General features: G+C 42.2%; 1 protein-coding gene across 1 annotated transcript in view; it reads right to left on the bottom strand.

Moving 5' to 3' along the window:
• Window positions 1-14248: 14248 nt before the first annotated feature.
• Window positions 14249-22050, bottom strand: part of arid2 (AT-rich interactive domain 2) — a 38422-nt gene continuing 30620 nt past the window's right edge. Inside the window, 17 exon segments of the mRNA XM_030719747.1 lie at window positions 14249-15928; window positions 16018-16109; window positions 16561-16684; window positions 16798-16883; window positions 16980-17011; window positions 17014-17117; window positions 17203-17327; window positions 17329-17358; window positions 18440-19075; window positions 19077-20018; window positions 20020-20069; window positions 20072-20143; window positions 20146-20215; window positions 20218-20484; window positions 20486-20919; window positions 21234-21469; window positions 21792-21926. Of these exon segments, the coding sequence (XP_030575607.1) occupies window positions 15817-15928; window positions 16018-16109; window positions 16561-16684; window positions 16798-16883; window positions 16980-17011; window positions 17014-17117; window positions 17203-17327; window positions 17329-17358; window positions 18440-19075; window positions 19077-20018; window positions 20020-20069; window positions 20072-20143; window positions 20146-20215; window positions 20218-20484; window positions 20486-20919; window positions 21234-21469; window positions 21792-21926 (3547 nt within the window). The 3' untranslated portion in view covers window positions 14249-15816.

The raw sequence follows: 22050 nt of genomic DNA, 5'->3' as shown, positions 1-22050 counted from the left end.
TGTTACCACAAAAAATTGTGGATTGCTTGTTTACGCTCTGCCCAGCTGTGCTTGGATCAGCTGGTCGTTGTGTTTGAAGCCAGGAGGGAAGTTGCAGAGTGCCCTCTAGTGGACAAACTATGCGACATCAACACTCAACTTGATTGAAAGATGTTTCTCCTGTCTCTTCTTCTCTTCTTCTCTGTTTAATCAGTTTCTGCTGCTTTGGTCCTTAACCCATCAGCAGGACCGGCACCTGCTCCTTTGTGCAAGGAGGAACAGGATGAGCACTACAACAGACTTCATGAGGGTGGCCTGACGTCCTCTAGTTGGCCCTGTGCTCACTGCCTGGCACCGTGGAACCTGATTGGCATTTGCCATAGAATACAAGAATTGGCAGGTTCACCACTGATAGATCGATAGACTTTACTGTCATTATGCGGTTGATACACATAACGAAATTTGCTTGTGCAACCACTAAAAGATAAATGGTCACATCCACACACATCCACATATTAAAAGCATGCCCTGAGCTTTTCACAGATGGGAGCAGGTTCATCCTGAGAACATGTGACAGATGTCCATCAGACGCCGCCATGTTGCACCTCAGACTGTCCAGGTGTTCAGTGATGCCCTGGTCCAGATCTGGGAGGAGATCTCCCAGGACATCATCTGTTGTCATTAGGTGCCCCAACGTTGTCAGGCAGGTACGTGGGGGCCATACAAACTACTGAGTACCATTTTGAGTTGCTGTAATGAAATTTCGTCAAAATGGACTAGCCGGCTTCAATATTTTTCATTTTGATTTTTGGGGTATCTTTGAATTCAGCCCTCTGTAGGTTGATAATTTTCATTTCCATTAAATGATGTGACATCCTTTCATTCCTAACACATTACCTATTCCATACCAATATATCAGTATAGATATCCAGCATGATCTTTTTTCTTTAATTTTTTGACCCACACTATATATATATATATATATATATATATATATATATATATATATATTAGGGGTGGGACTCGATTAAAAAAATTAATCGAATTAATTACAAGCTTTGTAATTAATTAATCGAAATTAATCGCATTTTAATCGCATTTCAATATTTGACATGATAAATATTAATTTAAGTTTGGTTGATGAATAAATCAATATACATAAGCTTAAACTTCAAAATCTTGTTTATTTTCCCACCAGTCTACTACACAGACCAATGAAGGGTGGAAGTGCTCCCGTGATAAGCAAACTCCTGAAATTAAAGTTAAGCATCATAACTGGATAGTTTTATTCAACATTAATGTCTCACTTGTTATAGTTGGAAATTAATCATTCTCTCAGCTGTATTCCTTGATGTTGAAATGTGTTATGCTTGTTTTAACAGCTTATTTTGAATTAAAGACTCAAAATTAAACCACAAAAAGGAGAAAAAGTTCGTTCTCCGTTTAACAGCTGTTTTTACACAGCTGTGCTTCACACTCACGGTTGCTAGGCGACATGAGCTACGCAGAGGTGACGGCAGCTGATATGAAGGCTAGCTGCTCACTTCCGGCCTTTGTGGTTTTTTTTTTTTTTTTTTTTTTTTTTTTTTTTTTTATTAAACAGCGTTCAAGAACAATACAATAACAGTATAAAACAACTTCAGAATACAAACTCTCATAGAGGATAACAAGCTAGGGGGTATGCAATAGTAATGAATTGAATAATAAAAGAGAGAACCAAACAAATATAGACTTAGAACAGAAAATTTTCAGCTATCTGTTGTGAGATGATTCTAGCAGTTTTCCATTTTTTGATCTTACATATCGATGAATAATATAATTTAAATTCGTTCATGAAACAGGAAAAGGAGGGCTTATTACCTTTCCATTTATTACAATGAATGTGGTATTTGGCTAAAAGAACAATTATATTTATAGCATCAGAGAAGGCTGGATTTAAGTTTTCCACATAAAATAAAATAGAATTAACATCAAATGAAGGAACGTTAAGTTTGAGATTAATCCAGTTCCCAATGTCAGTCCAAAAACTCTGTGAATATTCACATAAAACAAACAAATGTTCAAGAGATTCCTCTGCTGATTTACAAAAAACACATAACTCAACATCAAATTTAAATCTTCTTTCAAGAAACATAGATACAGGATATATTTTATTAATGATTTTAAAATGGGTTTCTTTCACTTTAGGGGCTATAGGCCATTTAACAAACTTGGAATGAGCAAAAATCCTGGTTTTTTCATTTGCCTTAGGATGCATCTTAAAGGAACCTCTATTATAGTCAAAATAAATCTTTTGTCTTATACCATCATTAATAACCTTCTTGTTACATTTAAAGTCAACTAGGGCACATTCATTTATCTTTAATGTGGGCATCGAAAAGGTCACTTTTGAATACCTAATAACATTTTGGATTAACTGAATCAATGCTAAAGGAATCGCTTTAGACACCTTTTCAAAATCTTTGTAATGGCAATCAAGATTAAATTTCCTAACAAAAGCTAAGTAGTCTATTGGCTCTCCACAACAATCTAACATATCGTTTACAAAGATAACTCCTTTTTCATGCCAGTCTTTCCTAAATAATGATTTCCTACCAACAGTAATTGTCCTATTATTCCATAAAATGGATCCGTGGGGTGAAAAGTTATGCTGAAATATCATTTTCCAGAAGTGGAGAGTTTGTTTATGATAGTTAGATAGCTTGACTGGGATTTTACTAATCTCAAAATCACATTTTAAAAGAAATTCAATTCCTCCAAGTTGCTTAAAAAGAGAATTTGGAATATGAAACCACAATGAATTTTGCTGCAGAATAAATGTTTTAAGCCATTTGATCCTAGATGCACCAACCATGGCCTCAAAGTCTAATGCATTAATGCCACCGTTCCCATATTTTTTAACTAACTGGGATCTTTTAATATAATGTGTTTTATTTTTCCACAAAAACTGAAAAATAATGGAGTTAGCTTTTCTCATATTTTGAGGTGATATATACATAGAATTACACTGATAAATGACCCTGGAAATACCATCTGCTTTAACTAATAAACTTCTCCCAAAAATAGTCAAATCCCTTGTCAACCAACGGCTAAGATTTTTTTTAATTTTTATTAGGCAATCTGAGATGTTAACATCTTCTCTTCTTATTAGATTTTTTGATAATAATATGCCCAAATATTTCACTTCATTTTCGACCCTAATTGATGAAATGTTTTTATGTGTACAGTTATGAATGGGTAAAATCTCACATTTTTTGATGTTAAGTCCTAACCCTGAAGCTTTGGAAAATGTTGAGATTACATTGAGGGCTTTTTCAACCATTGAATAGTTTTTAAGAAACAAAGCTGTATCGTCCGCAAACTGGCTAATCTTAAATTCTCTATCAAAAATGTTTATTCCTTGTAACTCCGGACTATTATACATTTTTAAGGCTAACAATTGAGTAGTGAGGATGAACAATTTTGGGGAAATAGGGCAACCCTGGCGAATGCCTCGTTTGATCTTAAATCTAGAGCTAAGTCCTGGGTTTAAGGAGACTGAACTATAAATATCACTGTAAAACATCTCAATTAGTCTACAAAAATAATCTCCGAAACCCAAAAATTTTAGAGCATCTAATAAAAAGGCATGTTCAATAGTATCAAATGCCTTGTAAAAATCTAAGAACAGTATAAGGCAATCGCTGTCAATAAAATCGCGGTAATCTAACATGTCAAGAATCAATCTTATATGATTTTGTATGCTTCTTCCTTTAACAAAGGCTGATTGACATTCATCAATTATGTCTTTTAGTCCACTATTCAGACGCTCAGCAAAAACATGAGCTAATATTTTATAATCAGTACAGAGCAAAGTGATGGGTCTCCAGTTGTCCAAAGATGTTAGATCTTTATTTGGTTTTGGAATTAAGGTAATAATGCCTTGCTTCATTGTATTAGAAAGATTACCCGTTTGGATACATTCTAAAAAGGCTTTGAATAGCATCTCTCTAATATCTTTCCAGAAAAACCTGTAAAATTCAGTTGTTAACCCATCCAAACCAGGCGACTTTCCTGTGGACATCTTCAAAATAGCCTTGTCTATCTCCTCAATTGTAATCTGTTTTTCCATGAATTGTTTAAAGTCTATATCAATTATTCTATTAAATTCCCTTATATCATTTAAAAATTTGGAGCAGTCTGTTTTTGAATAGTTAGATTTATATAGGTTGCAGTAAAAGCGATGTATTTCTTTATTGATTTGACTGACGTCTTCAGAAACAGATCCATTTATGTTTAATTTAGTAATTTTCTTTTTTAGCTGTCTATGTTTTTCAAGGTTAAAAAAATAAGTTGTATTTTTCTCCCCTTCTTCAATCCAGTGGGCTCGGGAGCGTACAAAGGCCCCTTTGGCTTTTTCCAGATATAGGGTATCCAGTTCATTCTGCAACTTACTTAATTCAACACATTCTTCAGCTGACAAATCAGTTTTTCCACAGAGATTATTAATATTGGTGACAATATCAAGTTGTCTTTGTTTTTTAAACTTAGACAGTTTTTTACTTGTATGAATTGCCGTTTCTCGTATCCTAAACTTCAGCCATTCCATTTGCTTACAGATGACATTTCCAAGGTATCAATATACGCAATTAATTGTCTAATATCTTTGCAAAATTTGGAATTCTCCAATAAAGTATTATTAAATTTCCAGATATGAGAGGGACCAGAAATGTGCCTTGAGAGTAAAAAGCATACAGATATAATACAATGGTCTGTTAAAGGTGAAGCAGAGATATCACACTTGTTAATATAGTTTACCAAGGAAGCAGATATGAGCCAGTAGTCTATTCTAGAGCTTACACCATTACCAGAGGCATGAAACCAGGAAAAACGTAGAGATCCAGGATTTTTAACCCTCCAATAATCAATCAAATTGGCACTATTCATTAACTGGGCAAGCAGGTCATCATACTTGTGATATTTAACCTTAGGTGGATTTCTGTCTAACCAAAGATCAGGCACCAAATTAAAATCACCACCAACTATAATTTTGTCAGTTGAATAAGCATGCATACTATCTGTAATATGTTTGCATAAGTCAGAAATTAACATCTTGTTTTTTCCTCTTTCATTGTAGCCATAAACACACACTAAAATAAAGTTTTCATCATTGATTTCTGTTATTACAATCAACCAGTGCCCATTTATGTCGCTTGTATGATCAATAACTTTACCAGGAAATCTATTAAACAAAATCATGACACCAGCTGAGTGAGATGTACCATGACTAACAAAAATTGAATCACCCCATTGTAACTTCCAAAAATTAACATCATCTTCCCCAGAATGGGTTTCTTGTAAAAAAACACAATTAGCCTTTTGTTCCTTGCAAAAAAGAAAAACCGCTTTGCGCTTCACATTGTTTTTAAGCCCCCTAGCATTTAAAGAAATAAAAGATAATATGTCTGAAATGTTTAGATCTAGAAAACAGAGCCAAAAGATGCGCAGGAATGAGAGTTTTGTCCTTTATACAATCAGGGCAAGGTGCATTTTACCATAAACTCGTCAGGTGAGGCAGAATGATAAACCGTCAAACAGGGAAGCTCTGGCTACTAAGGGTCGACTCTCTGATTGTTAATCAGTGCATATCCCTCCTTCAGGAAAGCTCTCTGCCCTCTCTCTCTGGCTTCCCGTACTCTCGGCCATAACTTCTTACGAGCTTCTCTGTCTTCTTTGGAAAAATCTTCCTTAAATTGGATATGCAGCTCCTGACAGACCCTGGCATCTCTGGATCGCTTCCACACATCATCTCGAATCATCCTCGCCACAAACTGGATTATTACTGAACGTGGAGCGTTGTTTGAAGTGGCGGGGTCTCTTTTCTTACCCAGGCGATGCACAGTGTCGACCGACCCGCGAAGCTGTTCCACTGAGACGGGCACCACTCGGGTTAAAATGCCAATGACAACCTCTCTTATATCTTCTCCGTCTTTTTCAGCCAGACCGTTAATCCTCAGGTTCCATCTCCTTTTATAACGAGCTTGCTCAGACACAGACTCCTTAAGTAGCTTGTTTTCCTCTTCAAGTTTGCTGATCTTTCCCTGTAGAGCTTCAATGTTTTGCCTGTTCTCAATAATTGCAACAGTGTTCTCCTCAATTCTTTTTTCAAACTTTAGCAAAAGTTCAGTCTGGGTATCCATTTTCGCAGTCAGTGAGTTCACCGCCTGCAGAATCGTCTCGCCAATACAATCTCCGTGAGGGTTTCGGTTATCTTTCTTGTGCTTTTTGGGGTGAGGAGGTTTAATTGGAGTGTGTACCTGGTTGATCTTATCAGCCTTGGACATCTGCTCATCTGTCTCAATGTCTGTAGCCTCGCTGAGTCCGTCATCCCCAGCTCCGAGGGGGGCAGCCATGTCGTAGTCGTGATCCTCCATTACTACCAACCGTATTCAGTAACTTGACAAAAAGAACTTTAGAAACTTGTTTCTTTACAAAAAGGTCGGCAAACTTTTAAGAAGCAGTCAAACAACTCACTTTATGCGGCAAAATGCACAAAAATGAAGATTCAAGGACTAAAAGAAAACTATATACATCAGGGCCTGCAAAATGCAACCGCTCATTCCGCCATCTTGGATCCTCCAGCTTCCGGCCTTTGTGGTGTTCCTGGGCTGCGAAAGACCTGGGCCGGGTCCTTCGCAGGATGCGGCCCCTAATTTGGACATTGTGCGTCGATATAATCTGTACGCCGGGAACTCGTGCACTGAGAAACGTTCCACGGTGCAAAGTGCGATTAAAATGCGTTAAAATTTTTAACGCATTAATTTCCCCGTAATTAATTAATCGAAATTAACGCGTTAAAGTCTCACCCCTAATGTATATATATATATATATCAGTGACGTGCGGTGAGGGTCGTGACTGGTGAGGCACTGACGTCATCACATCAGATTTACAAACATATAGCTTATTCACCATTTGATTGGCAACAGTTGTTTTGTTTAACATTAACATAGTCTGAAGCAAACCTTTTAGCTCCGGTGTTGGTCTTCCTTTAATTATTATCTTCTGCTTCGATTGAAAGTCCAGTTTAGAAAATTCTTTCAGTTGAGTTATGTAATCTTCCATGTTGAACATAAGGCCAAGCAACAGGAAAAACTAACTGGCCTTGCTAACTGTTTATGGTAGCTTGCCGCCGAGGAGTCGTAGAGTCCCTGGGATCACCAGCGCCCCCTACCATGAGGCACGAGAACTGCGTGCCTCACCTAGTGTCTCTTCGCAGCAGTTTCATGATCGCTCAACACAAGAATGCATTACACACACATACAGTTGTTAATGAAAAAAACAACAAAAAAAACTGTGCATTATATACACCAGCTAAAATATAGAAATTTAGTTCATATAGTAAAAGTGTTAGAACATTTTAATTGCCACATGCAAAGGGAAAGTAATCCGGTCTCACTGCATAGCATGCCAGCACAGTTAGTAGTCATTGGCAATGACTATACTGAGCCGCACCACGGATTGCGCAATCCGTGGTGCGGCTCGCCGGGCTGGTGCCTCACCGTTCGTCTCTTAGTATTTGACCGGCAAATGCAAAAAATTCAGCGATTTTGAAAAAACTAATCTAAAAATGGTGTAGTTAAATGGAAAAGAACTTTAAAATACAAATCACTGAATGAATATAACCATTTAATTTATTTTTTAATTTTATATTTCCACGATGACAGGTGAGGCCGTGCCTCACCTGCCTCCCCTGACTGCACGTCACTGATATATATATATATATATATATATATATATATATATATATATATATATATATATATATATATATATATATATATTAGGGTTTAATACTTTTCCCGAAAATGACATGAATCAAATCCCGGGAAATGACGAGCCATTCCCGGGAATCCCGGGAAAAAGTTTATTTATTTTTTTATTTTAATTAGGCCTTCTGTAGCCTGTGTCGGCCTTAACCTATTCTGATATTGTAGAGGTAGCTTTCCAGCTATGTCCTGTTATGCCCAGTAGGGGGTAACGTCGGCTTGATTAACGCAATAAAACCTACATCTCGACATTTGAGTGCTCGAGCTATGCGGTGTTGTATCGTTCCTCAACACTCCCTTAACAAATATAATTCGAATATTCCTCCATTGTACATGGAATTATACCAAGATATTTTACAACTGCTGGTGCAAAACAATACGGTTCATCTCCACAGCATTGATAAAGGCTCAGCCACGCTGTCGTGGCGACATCTGTTGCGCTATATCTCCACCAGTGGAACGCTGTAATAGTCACTGAAAAGTTAACTACGTTACTACACTATAATATGACATAACACAGGGCCTTGAGTAATACACTACGACTTGGTCATTGCCATTCTGGCAACAGCAAATTTATAACACCGTGTCTGAGGGTTAAAGTAGGTTCGCTGTGAATCGTCTATTGAAAAACTGGCCAATCCTTATAGCCTAAAAAATATACATTTTACTCAACTCCATTTTAAAAGCGAAATATGTTAAAGCAATCTATTTCATGATAATTTCTTCACACATTAGGCCCGTATCCTAATTCATGATTGTTAGTAAGCGGCTGCAAACGAGGAAAAGAAACACTCGAAGTTAAACAGATATTTCTTTATTGTTCAGGGCAGGCATATTTTATAGGCTATATAATGCAATATAACAATATATAATAATATAAATTATATAATACAAAATACCTTAGGGTAAACACATTGCCTACGATTTCAACAATTAAAGAGGAAAAAGTACAACTGTGTAATACCTCTATTAAAACGCTTGAGATGAAGGCTGAAGCCTTAAACGGAGGCTGAACGTGCCTGAAATGAAGAGTAATGCTTTTCGCATTAAACGAACCCTTCTCTCAATATTTCCTTTAAATTTAACATTCTGAAGCTTTCTTTTCTTTCTGAAAGTCAAATCGACGCGCGCGACTTTTTTCCCGGTTTCCCGTCTAACGTTTCCCGGGAAACGGGAAATTGTTCTGATCGCATTTCCCGGGAATCCCGGATCCCGGGATTAAACCCTAATATATATATATATATATATAATATATATATATATAAAAAAATCCCAGCTCGCCCTGTGGGCAGTCTTTGTCTTCCAAGCTTGGGTCCTCTATCGGAGGTCTGGGAGCTTGAGGGTCCTGCACAGTATCTTAGCTGTTCCTAGGACTGTGGTCTTCTGGACAGAGATCTCGGATGTCGTTCCTGGAATCTGCTGGAGCCATTCTCCCAATTTCGGGGACACTGTCCCGAGTGTTCCAATTACCACGGGGACCACTGTTACCTTCACCTTCCACATCCTCTCTAGCTCTTCTCTGAGCCCTGGGTATTTCTCGAGCTTCTCGTAGTCCTTCTTCTTGATGTTGCCATGACTTGGTATGGCAACATCTACTACTATGGCGTTCTTCCTCTGCTTGTCCACCACAACTCTGTCAGATTGGTTAGCCATCACAAGTTGGTTTGTCTAAATTTGGAAGTCCCACAGGATCAGGAGCCGGCTCAGACATCACCCAGATTGACATGTCTGCATCAGGTGTTGAGGAACCAGGACGTACTGAAGTGGGCTACTGGAACAATGGACAAGGGATGAGATCAGGGAACTGCTGGAATGCTGTTACACATGTCACCCCAGTGAAAGCGGTTACATGAAGGGGATGTGGGACCTCTGGCTTCTTCGACACCCAACATCCAGACTGACATCAAAACAACTCATAGCTCAGTTTTCCAACATCAGCAAGAAGTAACTGCTGTCGCAGATAGGTATTGATGAGGTATAACACAAATGATACAGCAAGGAGGAGCCAGGACGTCAGGGAGGGGATATCATCATCCCTACACTCTGAGACTAGAGGCTACGATCAAGGCAGCACAGAGGGAAGTTAGCCAGCTATCAGAGCTGCAGAAAGCTATGACAAAAAAAAGGTAAATACCTGAGGCCTTAGAAACTGCCAAGCAAAGGTTTACAGTTCAACCACTTGATGAGGTATACCAGAGACATAGAAGCCAGGAGAATAAACTAGATGTTCTTCACTAAACCATCCAAGGTGTACTCTCAGTGGCAGGGGAACAATATGAGAACAGAACCTCCACAAAGGCTGGAGATGGAGCAATACTGGAAGAGCATATGGGAGAAGGATGCAACACACAACACAAATGCTCAGTGGATCTAAGAGCAGACCACAGCACCAGGCCCTGGCATGATTCACACCTACTGGCTAAAGAAGCTAACTACATTCCATAAGCGCCTGGCCACGGAAATGGGAAGTAACAAAGCACAAATACTTTATTACTGCACTGAAGTAGAATTTTCAGATATCTGTCCTTGAGTATTTATTTTTCTGACAACTTTTTAGTTTTACGCCCTTCATTTTTGCACAAGGACATCAGACACAAAGACAGTGAGCACTGGGATCCCACAAGGCTGTGTGTTCAGTCCACTCCTGTACGTCCACTTCACCTACGACTGCATCCCCACCCAGCAGCACCTCAATCATCAAGTTTGCTGATGACACCACCACCGTCATCGGGCTGATTACTGGGGGAGAGGAAGCAGCTTAGAGGGTAGAGGTGGCCCAGCTGGGGTCCTGGTGCCAGAAAAATAATCTCTCTAAATACAGAGAAGATTAAGGAGATGATTATTGACCCGAGGGAGAGGAGAGACCAGCACACCCCTATATCCATCATGGGACTCAGGTGGAGAGGGTGAAGACCTTCACTCTGTATATATGATAATAACTTCTGATTCTTGATTCATTGTTGCCATGAGGATGAGAACTGGCTGTACAACAATAACCTAACAAGAAAATCTGATTAGCTGTGCACAAGCTAATAGGACAAGTCAATAGGAAAGTATCCAGCTCAATAACAGGCTTCAATACATACTATACTAGCAGTTCCTAAACTGTAGAGCAACTGCAGATTGGGAGTAAACAACCAGGTGAAAGTAGGCTAACTGAATATAATTTTTAAGAAAGTTGTATTATTCAACTTATTTTGGTTTCTGGAGTAGGGCATGCCAGGAAACATTTGAGAATCACTGTGAAGCACAAACCACAAGCAGGGTGACCCCAGTGAAAAACCACTGCACCCCGAAAGGTTATTTTGTGTGAGCGATGCTCTGCGGTACAGTTAAGACTTTTGACTCCTGTTAATTTTTTTGTCCCCATCTCAGTTCTGATTAGTAGTTCTTGTATGCAGCAGTTTCACTGTTGAGTTTGTATGTTTTACAATTTGGGGGTTTTCTGCAGGCACTACCGAAACCTACCAAAGATTCAAACCATAAAATTAGATGCTGCAGTTGCCGGTTGCTCCTTCTTCTCAAAGTGAAACTACACCTACATTTATACAACCTAAAAACAACATTTTTGTTGTTGGCCATCCAAATATCTCAAGGATGACACCCAAGTTAACACCTCAGTTGAGCACTGAGCAGGAAAAAACTACCGTTATGTGTCAGACTACTGCTGAAAGCTCCAGCATAGTGTGACTTTTGATGAATATTGAGAGTGTATTGTAGTGTAACATTATACACAAAAGATGTTTTGGGATCGGTGGGAAGCGGAGCGCTGAGCAAATTCATTAACTATTCAATTATGCTAAAAGGAAGGAGCCAAAAGAAAGTGTCCAGTGGTTAAACAGAACAAAAGGCTGAGCTTGCCAGCAAATGGACCTTGTTAGGTTATATCAGAAAAGAGCGCTGTTTGAAGTCCCAACTACCAAGCATGAAAACAGGGCTGAATATTAAAAGCACAGGCATCTGTTCAAATCTCTCTTATTTAGCATGCAACACAGAGAGCCGCGACAGGCCCAGGGGAAGAGTCGGCTGAAGTTCACGGTGTTACAGATTTAAACCTTTCATGTTTAGACCTGTTTCTCACAGACCGTCATGTCTATGTGATTATCATTTGATAGTGATGTTTGGACTTTGGGAGTGACAGGAGCAGGATCCTTCTACTCTTTGCTCTCCTCCCTCTCACTGATTGTATCTTTGAATTGTATCTATTTGAAGTCATTCCTTTGAAAATGTTCACTGGTTTTATGACAATTTCACCCTGTTTCTTGTTTCAGTTTGCAGTTGCCACTCAATAGATGGAAACACTTTTCTTCCTATTATTCTACATACATTACTTCATAATGACAAAGCAATAATAGCATTTTGAAGTGAAGACTAAAGTATCATTTTTTCAGGAGAATTCAAATCCCTCTTTTAGCACTTGGTTAAATCACCTTTAGTAGCAATGACAGACTCAAGTCTTCTTTGGAATGATCCCACAAGCTTTGGACACCTTTCTATTGACTTTTTTTCTTAAGGGGCTTGCTCAGTCTCAACCAGGTTGGATCTCTTCCCCAGCCTGAGATTCTGATTTCTCTCAGGGCCACAAATGATCCCAGTGACTATTCTGTTCAGGTTCTTGGTTACCTGTCTAAAAAAAAGGCTCTTTGTCCCAAATATTCCGTTTGGCTGAGCAACCAGATGTAAGAATACCAGTATTAGACAGAAAAATTTTAATGATAAATGGAAGGTTCCAAATTTCTTCCATTTCAGAATAAGGGAGGCCAGTGAGCTCTTGGGTATCCAGTGTTCCTGAATTTGTCTTGTACCCCTGTACATCTCCAGTTTGTTCCTTGACACAAGCTTGCTTCCAAGTCTACAGACAATTTTGACCTCATGCCTTTGTTTTCAAGACCCCGAGATACTTAAACTCCTCCACCTGGGGCAGCAACTCATCCCTAAGCCGGAGTAGGCACTCCACCCTTTTCTGGCTGAGGATCATGGCCTCAGACTTAGAGGTGCTGATTCTCATGCCAGCAACTTCACACTTGACTGCGAACCGTTCCACTGACCATAGAACTGGAGGCCACCACCTGGTGAAGCCAACAGGACTGCATCATCTGCAAAGAGCAGAGATGAAATTCTGAGGCCACCAAGGCGGAAGCCTTCAGCCTCATGGCTACGCCTAGAAATCCTGTCCATAAAAGTTATGAACAGAATCAGTGCCAAAGGGCAGCCCCAGCAATGTCCAACACCCACAAGAAATGAGTCCGACTTATTGCCGACTATATGGACCAAGCTCTCGCTGTGGTTGTACAGGGACTGAATGGCCTGCAACAATGACACCCCATACTCCCGCAGGACCTCCCACAGGGTACCCCGAGGGACGTGGTCGAATGCCTTCACCAAGTCCACAAAGCACATGTAGACTGGATGGGCAAGCTCCCACGCATACTCGAATATCCTCAAGAGGATAAAGTGCTGGTTCAGCGTTCCACGACCATGACGAAAACTGCATTGTTCCTCTTAAATCTGAGGTTTGACTAACGGACAGACCGTCCTTTCCAGCACCCAGGCATACACCTTACAGGGGAGGCTGAGGAATGTGATCCCCCGATAGTTGGAGAACACCCTCCGGTCTTCCTTCTTAAAGATGGGGACCACCACCCCGATCTGCCAATCCAATGGCACCGCCTCAGCTCTTCTCTTCATCTAAGTGTCCAGAAAATACAGCCGCGGATCTGATGATACTATTACAAAATCAAAACATACCCTCTCTTCACTCATTTTGGTTGACCATTGTCACCATTTATCATTAAGCTAATAGATTCAACTGTTTTTCACTTTTAGCTACCTTTTATTAACTTTTAAATATCTTTTGCATTCAGTTTAGCTAATCATTTATCTGACTTTAAGCTAACAATATTTATCAAGAACATTTGCCAATATATTTCAACAATTTATCATTTACCTTTAGCATAACTGATATCTATTCTTTTTGGCTACCATTTTAACCACTCATCATGACTTTAAGAGCAGTTTTCAATTATTTCTCTTTCGGCAATCTTGCAAATACCAGAAGTATCTATCATGTATAGATAATCAGCCATCCTTGTTTTTATACCAAGAATATAACCATCAACCACTGAGTTACTAAATATTTTAATAATTTTAAGATGCCCATTTCAAATGTTCACCCATAATTTTCTGCTACTTAACCCTTTGATTACTTGTACCTAATTATAGACTTGCTTGCTGTTATGACTCATCAATCACAGGTGTGTGTATATATATTATATATATATATATATATATATATATATATATATATATATATAGTGTTACAGTTATGCTCAGTTCAGTTTTTGTGTAGCCCTGATAACTGCATTTGTAACACCTGGAATGCAGGAATCCAACTAAGCGTACCTGGCAATCGGTGGGAGGAAATAAAACAAGAAAAAAAATTAAAACAAAGCAAAATGTTCAGTGTTTTATTTAAAAACTATAAACAGTCACCAAAGTAAATAAAGCCAATCTCTAACAGACTGTTAGGTCTATGTATAGTCACACATCCTACTGACACCGCAGAAATGAGGATGGTTGGGTTGCCCCGGTCAGGTGCTAATACGACAGGCAGTCATAAATGTTACACAACACACGGTAGAGAGGACAGTCTGAGGACGTGAGCCGGAATGTGGCATGGTATTAAGAATGAAAAAATAGTACAATAAAACTCCACACTATATTAAGATAGAAAAAAGTAGTGAAGAAAATATCATACCTGCACATAAAGCAAAGAACACAGGAGAAAACCTGTATAAAAACTCCATGTATTTAAACCAATTTACAAATACAAAAAAATTTTGGTACGCGCACTGTGCCCGTACAATGACAAAACGCTTACAGTGGATATATGTTACTTGTGTGTGTGTGTGGTGTCTGTCTGTGTGCGTGTTGAGGGAGGGTGTGCAAGGGAAGAGGAAGGGAGGAGAATAACTTTCAATATTTTTTTTCTTCTACAAAATGACGATATATTATTCCATACTCTTTCAGCCAGCAAAAATGAGTCTACAAGGTATTATAATACAAAAAATGTCACAGTTCCACAAAAACTGTTTTTCCCCCTCCCTAAGCTTTACAGCATCAGTACCTTTGCAGAATTATTACAGGTTTTAAGTACATTCATCCACTGCTGAGTATAGAATCACATAGATACAAGTGACCAGGGATCATAAAAAAGCAAAACAAAACAAAACTAACTACTTTATTCAATCCTGCCAAAGTAATGCTTCTATTACTCCACAGAGCAAGATCTCCAGTGGCTGCATCGGCATGAAAGAGGATCTTCTTTATATATATTCACAACATATTTACAAGATTCTTTTTCATTAATTGTAATGGTATTTATTTCAATAATAAATAGGTGAAAATATATTGACTCAAGTAAGAAAACCAAGCTACCAAGTTTCTAAAGAAAAAACAAACAAACAAAAAGAAAAATTCTCTGCGCCAGTTGCCAGCTGAGTCCTCCTCCACCAAACCCTGTGGGGCACCTTCAGATCTCCCGCCCCTTCCCCGCCCACCCGTACTCTTCAGTCAACCACCACTCATGCCACACATTAGCTCACATGACAAAGAGAAAAGAAAAAAAAAAGAAAAAAAGAAGAAAAAAAAACTTGAACAGAATGTGCTCGTGTTTGGGGTTTCGTCGGTGGAGTCCCTTTGGGGAAGCAGTCTTAATGAGCTCCCCCTGGTGGACAGCTGGTGGAAGACCCCATAGCAGTTTGTTTTTTTTTTGTTTGTTTGTTTTTTTTTCCTTTGTGTGTGTGGATGGAGGAGGGCAGGGGTTTTGAACACAAGTTTGGCGAGGAGGGGAGGGGCGTGGTTGGGGCCGGCAGACGTGGCAGAAGGAGGGTTCTTTGTTCCGGTTTCCCGCCCTCTGCTATCCCCCTACGGACCCGCTACGGCTCACCGGTGGCTTGCTCTTCTCGCTGCAGGAGAGGGACAGGTAGGTTGGTGGGGGGTCAGGGAGTTGTAGAGGTTGTCCTTTTGGCGTCAAGCCTGGAGCGAGCGCGTCAGTTCATAAAGGCATTTGGCGAGCGTGGTGGAAACCTCCATGTTACTTAGTGCGAGCACGGAGAGGTGCGTCTCATGCCTCTTTAACAACCTGAGACAAAGAAAAAAAAAAACTTAGGGTTTGGGTTTTTTTTTTTTGCTAAGCTTAACTGAACTCCTTCAGTACAGCAGGTTACTTACGTGCGACCACAGTCGGAGTGCTTGGCGATGTTCTTTAACGTTAAGGCAGCAGTAAGTCGTATGTGTTTGGTCACTGGTCCCTCTTTCTCATCCTAGGAGAGGAAACAGTCAATTAGTCATGCATTTATAGCAGCTGTTAAACAGAGGCAACAGTTTATGAAGACAATTTTGAGTTTTGTAGCTATGACAGTGACCTTATGCACATTTCTGTCCTCATAATCAAGTCAGTCAGAGGACAGTAGCAAATGCCATAAAATGCAAAAATCGAAGAAGTTCTGTACAAACTAATGGCCAACAAAATAAGCATCTACTTTAGCTTTTCCAGCCTCACACAGACATGTAAACGATCAAATTCCTTTTTCCCCATATTTCCAGTCAGTCATGAGCTGTGTGAAAACCATGAGGTGACAAACTGGGGGATTTAAGCGCTTCAGAGAAGCTTAAGTCCACCTCTGTCAACTGAGAGCTCAAGAAGTCATACAAATTGTGTGTGTGTGTGTATGCAGGAAGAGATGACTAACTGTCAGCCTTTTTTCTACTCACTGTGAAGTCCCTGAAGACCAGGTTTCGAGAGCCTCTGCGTAGGGCCATGAGAGCTGCGCTCGGATGATTGACGATTGCTTTCGGTGCTCGTGGTGCCGGAGTGCTGCCTGCTGCTGACGGGGTCCTTCACAACACATCAGGCATTAATATTTTTCAAAAAGCATGACATTTCCTTCTATGCTGAACATGATTTGTCTTCTAGTCTTGCATATTATGAACAAAGAAAGGTGTACGTACTGGGAAGAAGTCTGATTGGGACTTTGCGCCTGCTGCTCCTCTAGTTTGAGTCCAGCCAGCAAAGCCTCTCGAGAACAGTGCTTATCCTGGGGACACGAGGAGCGGAAGCCACTTAGCTTAATGTGATACAAAAACTGCCACTATCAAATAAACAACTCAGAAAAAAAAGGAAGGAATTATACCTGCAGATGCGTGATGAAGGACAGTCTCTGTCGGGGAAAGGTTCACAACCTTCCCACAGACAGTGGCCTCCATATACATCTTTTCCACCATGTTGTGTTGCTGCGTGGTAAAACACTTGAGAAGGTGTTTCAAACCACCTGGATAGGGGGAAAAAAGGGAATAAGTCAACCTGACAAAGGCTTGGTTAAAGTGAGTAGGAGAGTGTTGTGAACAACCTCGTACCGTTTACAGGACTGCCACAGACACTTGAAGTTCTGCCCTGCTTTCCGGCTTTGCTCTGGGGGCACTGTGGAGGTTTGCTGTGCTGGGAGGTGAGGGCTGTGGTTACCCGCTGGTGCAGGCTGGGATACGGGGGGCGGGGACGGGATAAACAGTAGGCTGTGAAAGAGATGCAATTTTATAACAGCCAGCTCATTTTAACAAGAAATAAACGAAGATGAAGGGTGTAGTCATAATTAAGATGTTGGCTGAGATGTAACCACAGCCCATCTAATGGCAGGAGTTGTTCTCTCAGCGCTTTGCTGTGGGAGGTGGGTATCAGCGAGAGCCACATGGTCTTAACTGGCCTCACCTTCTTAACCTCCAAACATTCACAGACCGACTATGAAACTATTCTGCTGCAAACATAAAATAATAAGGAGAAATGCTTTAAAATGAGATGAGAAGCTATACACGGTTTACACTAAGCATACATAAAACTCTCCTGTGAAGCTTTTGACCAGTGGTGGCAGCATAGAGTCATGTTTTGACTGAGTATACCAGCAGGTGCATAATGTAGGAACTTAATGTTCAACCCATGATGCTCATTTACTTTACAGTCACAGAGATCAAGAAAAAAAAAATCTTTTCAGGCAAGTTTGGTGCTGTACTCCTAGCTTTAACTCCTCTATTTTATAACCGCTGTTCTGCAAACTTGACACTACTCTGTTCCACATCAGAGACCCAGACGGCTGCTGAAGACAGTGAAAGTTAATGAATGATGACAGCTAAGGGCCATTTAATAGTACAGTGCAGCACGTTTTTGAGTTAAATATTGGCTGAAATTCAACTGCAGAGAACAGAAGATGTAGTCTTAACAAAAATGGAGGTAGTCACTCAGAAGTGTAGACTGACTACTGGTCTGTAGGGTTTGTCATCCAGTAGAGGCATTATGTATTAGGCAACAAAGTAACCAGAGGGAAAAAAAAAGCAAGAAAGAAAAGAACCAAAATAGAAAGCAAATATTCTTCTATTAATTTTCTCTGCCCTTCTTTACCCGTGTTTTGGAGGAGATCTGAAGGAAAAGTTACCCATTAAACCTGACAAAGGATTTAAAAGAAAAAAAAAAAACTACTGACATGAAGTGGTGATGGAATAGCTTTAGTATTTATAGTGTGGCAGACCTTACACCATGTCACACTATGAGAAGACGGCGAGGATAAATGCAGCTTACAGTGAGACTAACCCTACAGTGACTCACCGTTGTGCCAGCTGCCTGTGTGGGCGAGCAGTTCCTCTGTTGAGTGGCGTTCTCTATTGCTACTTTGGCTACTGTGCTTGGGTCTGTTCCTGCTGGCACCGCCACCATTGTGGCGCTGCTGCCGGCGTTGTTAGGGTCACTGATGGTGATGATGCGCACTCCCACTTTATTGGGGATCCCCGAGGATGCCGTTGCGCCGCGGTCCTCATTCTCGGCCGACCTCTTGAGGCCTCGAGCCTCAGGGGCCACCCCGTTTGCAGGAGAGGCAGCGAGACTCTGGGAGGTAACAGTAACAGAGGAGGGAAGGGAAGCGTTGGGGAGCAGTTGCTGTCTTAGCACAGGCGCAGCATGGGCCGGCCCCAAAGGTCCATTGGTTAATTCCGAGGGGGGCCTGTTGCCTATTGCCTGGGGTCCATTGGCCAGGCGTTCAGCCTGCTGGGCTTTGGCAGTGTCCTGCTGGGGTGGAGGAGGACTAGGAAGAAGGGGATCTGAGCTGTGAGTTTTCTCAGAGGGGCCAACCTCCCCATTCCCCCAGTACTGTTTGGAAGCAATGTGATTTGGAATGTTTCTGTTAAAGTTGCCACCACTGTCACTCCGATCAAAGTCACACACCCCATTGACAAGAGTCTTTTTTGGGGTCGGGGGTTCCCTCAGGAGGGGTGTTTGGGTCTGGAGAGAGAGCCTGCTTGCCGTTAGCAGGGCGACTCTCCATAGCGGGGCCATTGAGTGCTCCCTGGCTGTTCCCTGAGTGGTATGGAGGTAGATTCGACTCCATGCACTTCCGACCATTTAGCAGCTTGGCACCTTCTGCAACGTCACCGTTACTGGTTTTGCCATTGGAGGAGTCTCCTTCTGCCAAGGAGGAGTTCTCCATCACCTCAATTTTCCTCTCATGGACATGCAGCCCTGTGGCATCCTTGGCCTCCTCCTCCTTTTGACAAATTATTTTGTCTCCTCTTAGGGGAGCTGGCAGTGGTGGTGGAGGTGGTGGTGGAGCTGCTGGGGTGTGTTGGGGCACCGTTCCAGTTGAGAATGGAGGAGGGGGGACACCTGGGGCCACAGTTCCCTGGCTGACAGCAGCAACAGCAGCAGAGGTGGTGAAGCCAGTGTTGGGGACCACGGTGAATGTGACTTGCCCGGGAGTTGCAGGACCCTGAATGATAGTAGCTCCCCCTGGACTACTTGTGGAAATAAGCTGCCCTGGCAAAAGCTGAACCGTCTGGAGGCCTGGAGCTCCAGCAGCTGGAAGCTGACCAGGAACTAGCTGAACATTGAGCTGCTGAGGTTGAGACGTAGGATTTGGGGTGCTGTAGCCTGCTTGATAGATGACTGGTGGACTGGGGGATATTGTATTGTTGGGAGGGGGCACCTGTGGAGCAGGTAGGATTAGCTTTCCTCCTGGAGTAGAAGGCCCCCGCTTTGGAAGCAGTAGCTGTTTGATCAAGCTGGACTCAGTGGAGGTAGGCTGAGAGGAAGGAGGCTGGGAAATAAGCTGGAGAGGTGGCTGTTGTTGCTGCTGCTGTTGATGCTGATGTTGCTGCTGCTGAAGCCGTTTCATGGACAGTGCGTGGCTGACAGTTTTGACTGGGCTGGACCTGGGTGTTGGAGTGAGGGGCAGGAGGTGGGCAGGACTGGAAGCAGTCCCGGGGGGCCCTGCTATCTGAATAGTTTGGGTGCCGGGAATGGCAGAGGGATTGGCAAGACAATCTGGTGGAGGGCAGGTGTGTAGCTGCTCTGCTGGGGGTTGGGGCTAACTATTACTACACTCTGCGCTGCTGCTGGGGCTGAGGCTGCTGGTTGGGAGTAGCTATCGCAGCTGCTGGTCCACCTGACTGGTTTGGAGCTGGTTTGGGGGCGATATTCTGAAATGTGACACGTGACCCCTGGGAATTGGGTACACTTGTAATACTCAGTGCCTGAGCAGCTCCCAGGCAGGAGGCAGGTACAGACGCAGCAGCAGCACCACACTGAGATTCTGCCTGGGGAGCTCCACCCTGAGGCCCAGACAGAGGGGGGGTTTGGGGCAGGGGTAGGTGCTGAGTCACTGGAGGGGCACACCCCTTGTACCCTGGCGGTGAGGATGTGGCCCTGTGGTACCTGCTGAAATAGAGTGACAGGTGTCCCGTGGGGAGCATGGGGGAGTGTTTGCTGCTGCTGTTGTTGCTGAGCCACTGCTGGAGGGGCAGGGTTTTGAGGGCTATGGTTCTGGGTGGCCGGTGCTGATGCTGGAATCTGGACCACCGGACCAGGTCGGACCTGCTGTGGCTGCTGTTGTTGCGGCTGCACTGCTGCCAGAGAATTTGATGGCATCTGTGGAGGCACCTGTGAGGGCACCGGGTGACGGGGAAGAGTCGGGTGGCTTGCGTGGGAAGTTTCCTGTGCTGTCAAGGCAATGGATGGGGCAACAACACCGGGGTTGAGGCTGGGGCCTGGGGGCCGAACAAACTGGGGTCCGAGACCAGCATGCCCGGGAGGTAAGCCTGGCAACAAAATACAGAAATACAGCAAAGTTGAGGAACAGGGTGGAACTTAAGTCCTGCTTTCTACAGTGTAAACGCGTAAATAATCAGTTTCCCCATTCAGTACAAGCTATATTAACTTCTTTTCCTACAATTGTTTCCTCAATATATTTGTCTGTGTAATTAGTTCAGCCATTCTGGTCCCAGCAGTACTAGCTCTGCTCTCTGCAACACCACCAGCATCCATCTCTGCACTATCACTGTACATAGCTCCTGTGATATTCAGACGTTTTCTATGTTGATTATGTGAAAGTGATTAATAGTTCTAGTTTTACCTGGGGGCGGGGCCTGAGGGTCTCCAGGTGCATCGTGTCGGGCTGCTGGAGGTGGAGGTGCTGCTGCTGCTGGAACCTGTTGTTGCTGCTGTTGTTGCTGAGGTTGCGGCTGCTGGTAGTACAGCTGGATGGGCAGAGGGATTGACCTCCGCCTTAGCCCTACAAGGAGGATCTGAACCTGCCCGTTGGCCTTAGGCTCTTCTTGCCGCCGCATCGTGTGGTTGGGGAATACAGTCCTGTGGTGGGAGGAGTAAAGGCAATATTAGAGTTCAAATGCTATGCTGATTTGTGTGTTTACAGATCCATCTTTGTCTAAATCAGCAATTTAGTTTTATATTTTCTGCTCTAGTGCAAATGAAGGATGAAGTGCAAACCATTAAGAAACATGTGTTCTACAATGCTGGAGGATCACTCTAATTATTATTAAACCTGCTCTATAAACTGAGAAGATTGTAGAGAATCTGTTGTGGCTCATCTCTGTTCAGACCACAGACTTTAAGTGGTGTTCTGTGCTGGTGCAACATAGAAGGATCAGACAGAGGAGGAATCAGGACTGACCGCAGGCATTTGAGAAAGCCAGTGGAGTTCAAGATGTTGCTGCGGCCCATTTTACTGCATGTGGCCAGGTACTCAGAGTACATTTCTGATCGAGACACAGAGCCCTCGGGGTTTGTCTCAAAGTGTGCGTTTAGCCTGTTGGAAGAAGCAGAAAGCATCAACAGAGAGGATTTAAAGCAGGCAGACAATAAACTCCTGCAAATTCAGCATTTTTTCCCACCTCACACTGTGTTTGCGCTTTAGTTAAATTAAGAGAGTG

Source organism: Archocentrus centrarchus, chromosome 23 (assembly GCF_007364275.1).
Source record: "Archocentrus centrarchus isolate MPI-CPG fArcCen1 chromosome 23, fArcCen1, whole genome shotgun sequence".
In the NCBI taxonomy this organism is placed as follows: Eukaryota; Metazoa; Chordata; class Actinopteri; order Cichliformes; family Cichlidae; genus Archocentrus; species Archocentrus centrarchus.
The sequence above is the reverse complement of the archived record's forward strand: the minus strand, read 5'-3'. Positions and strand labels throughout refer to the sequence as shown.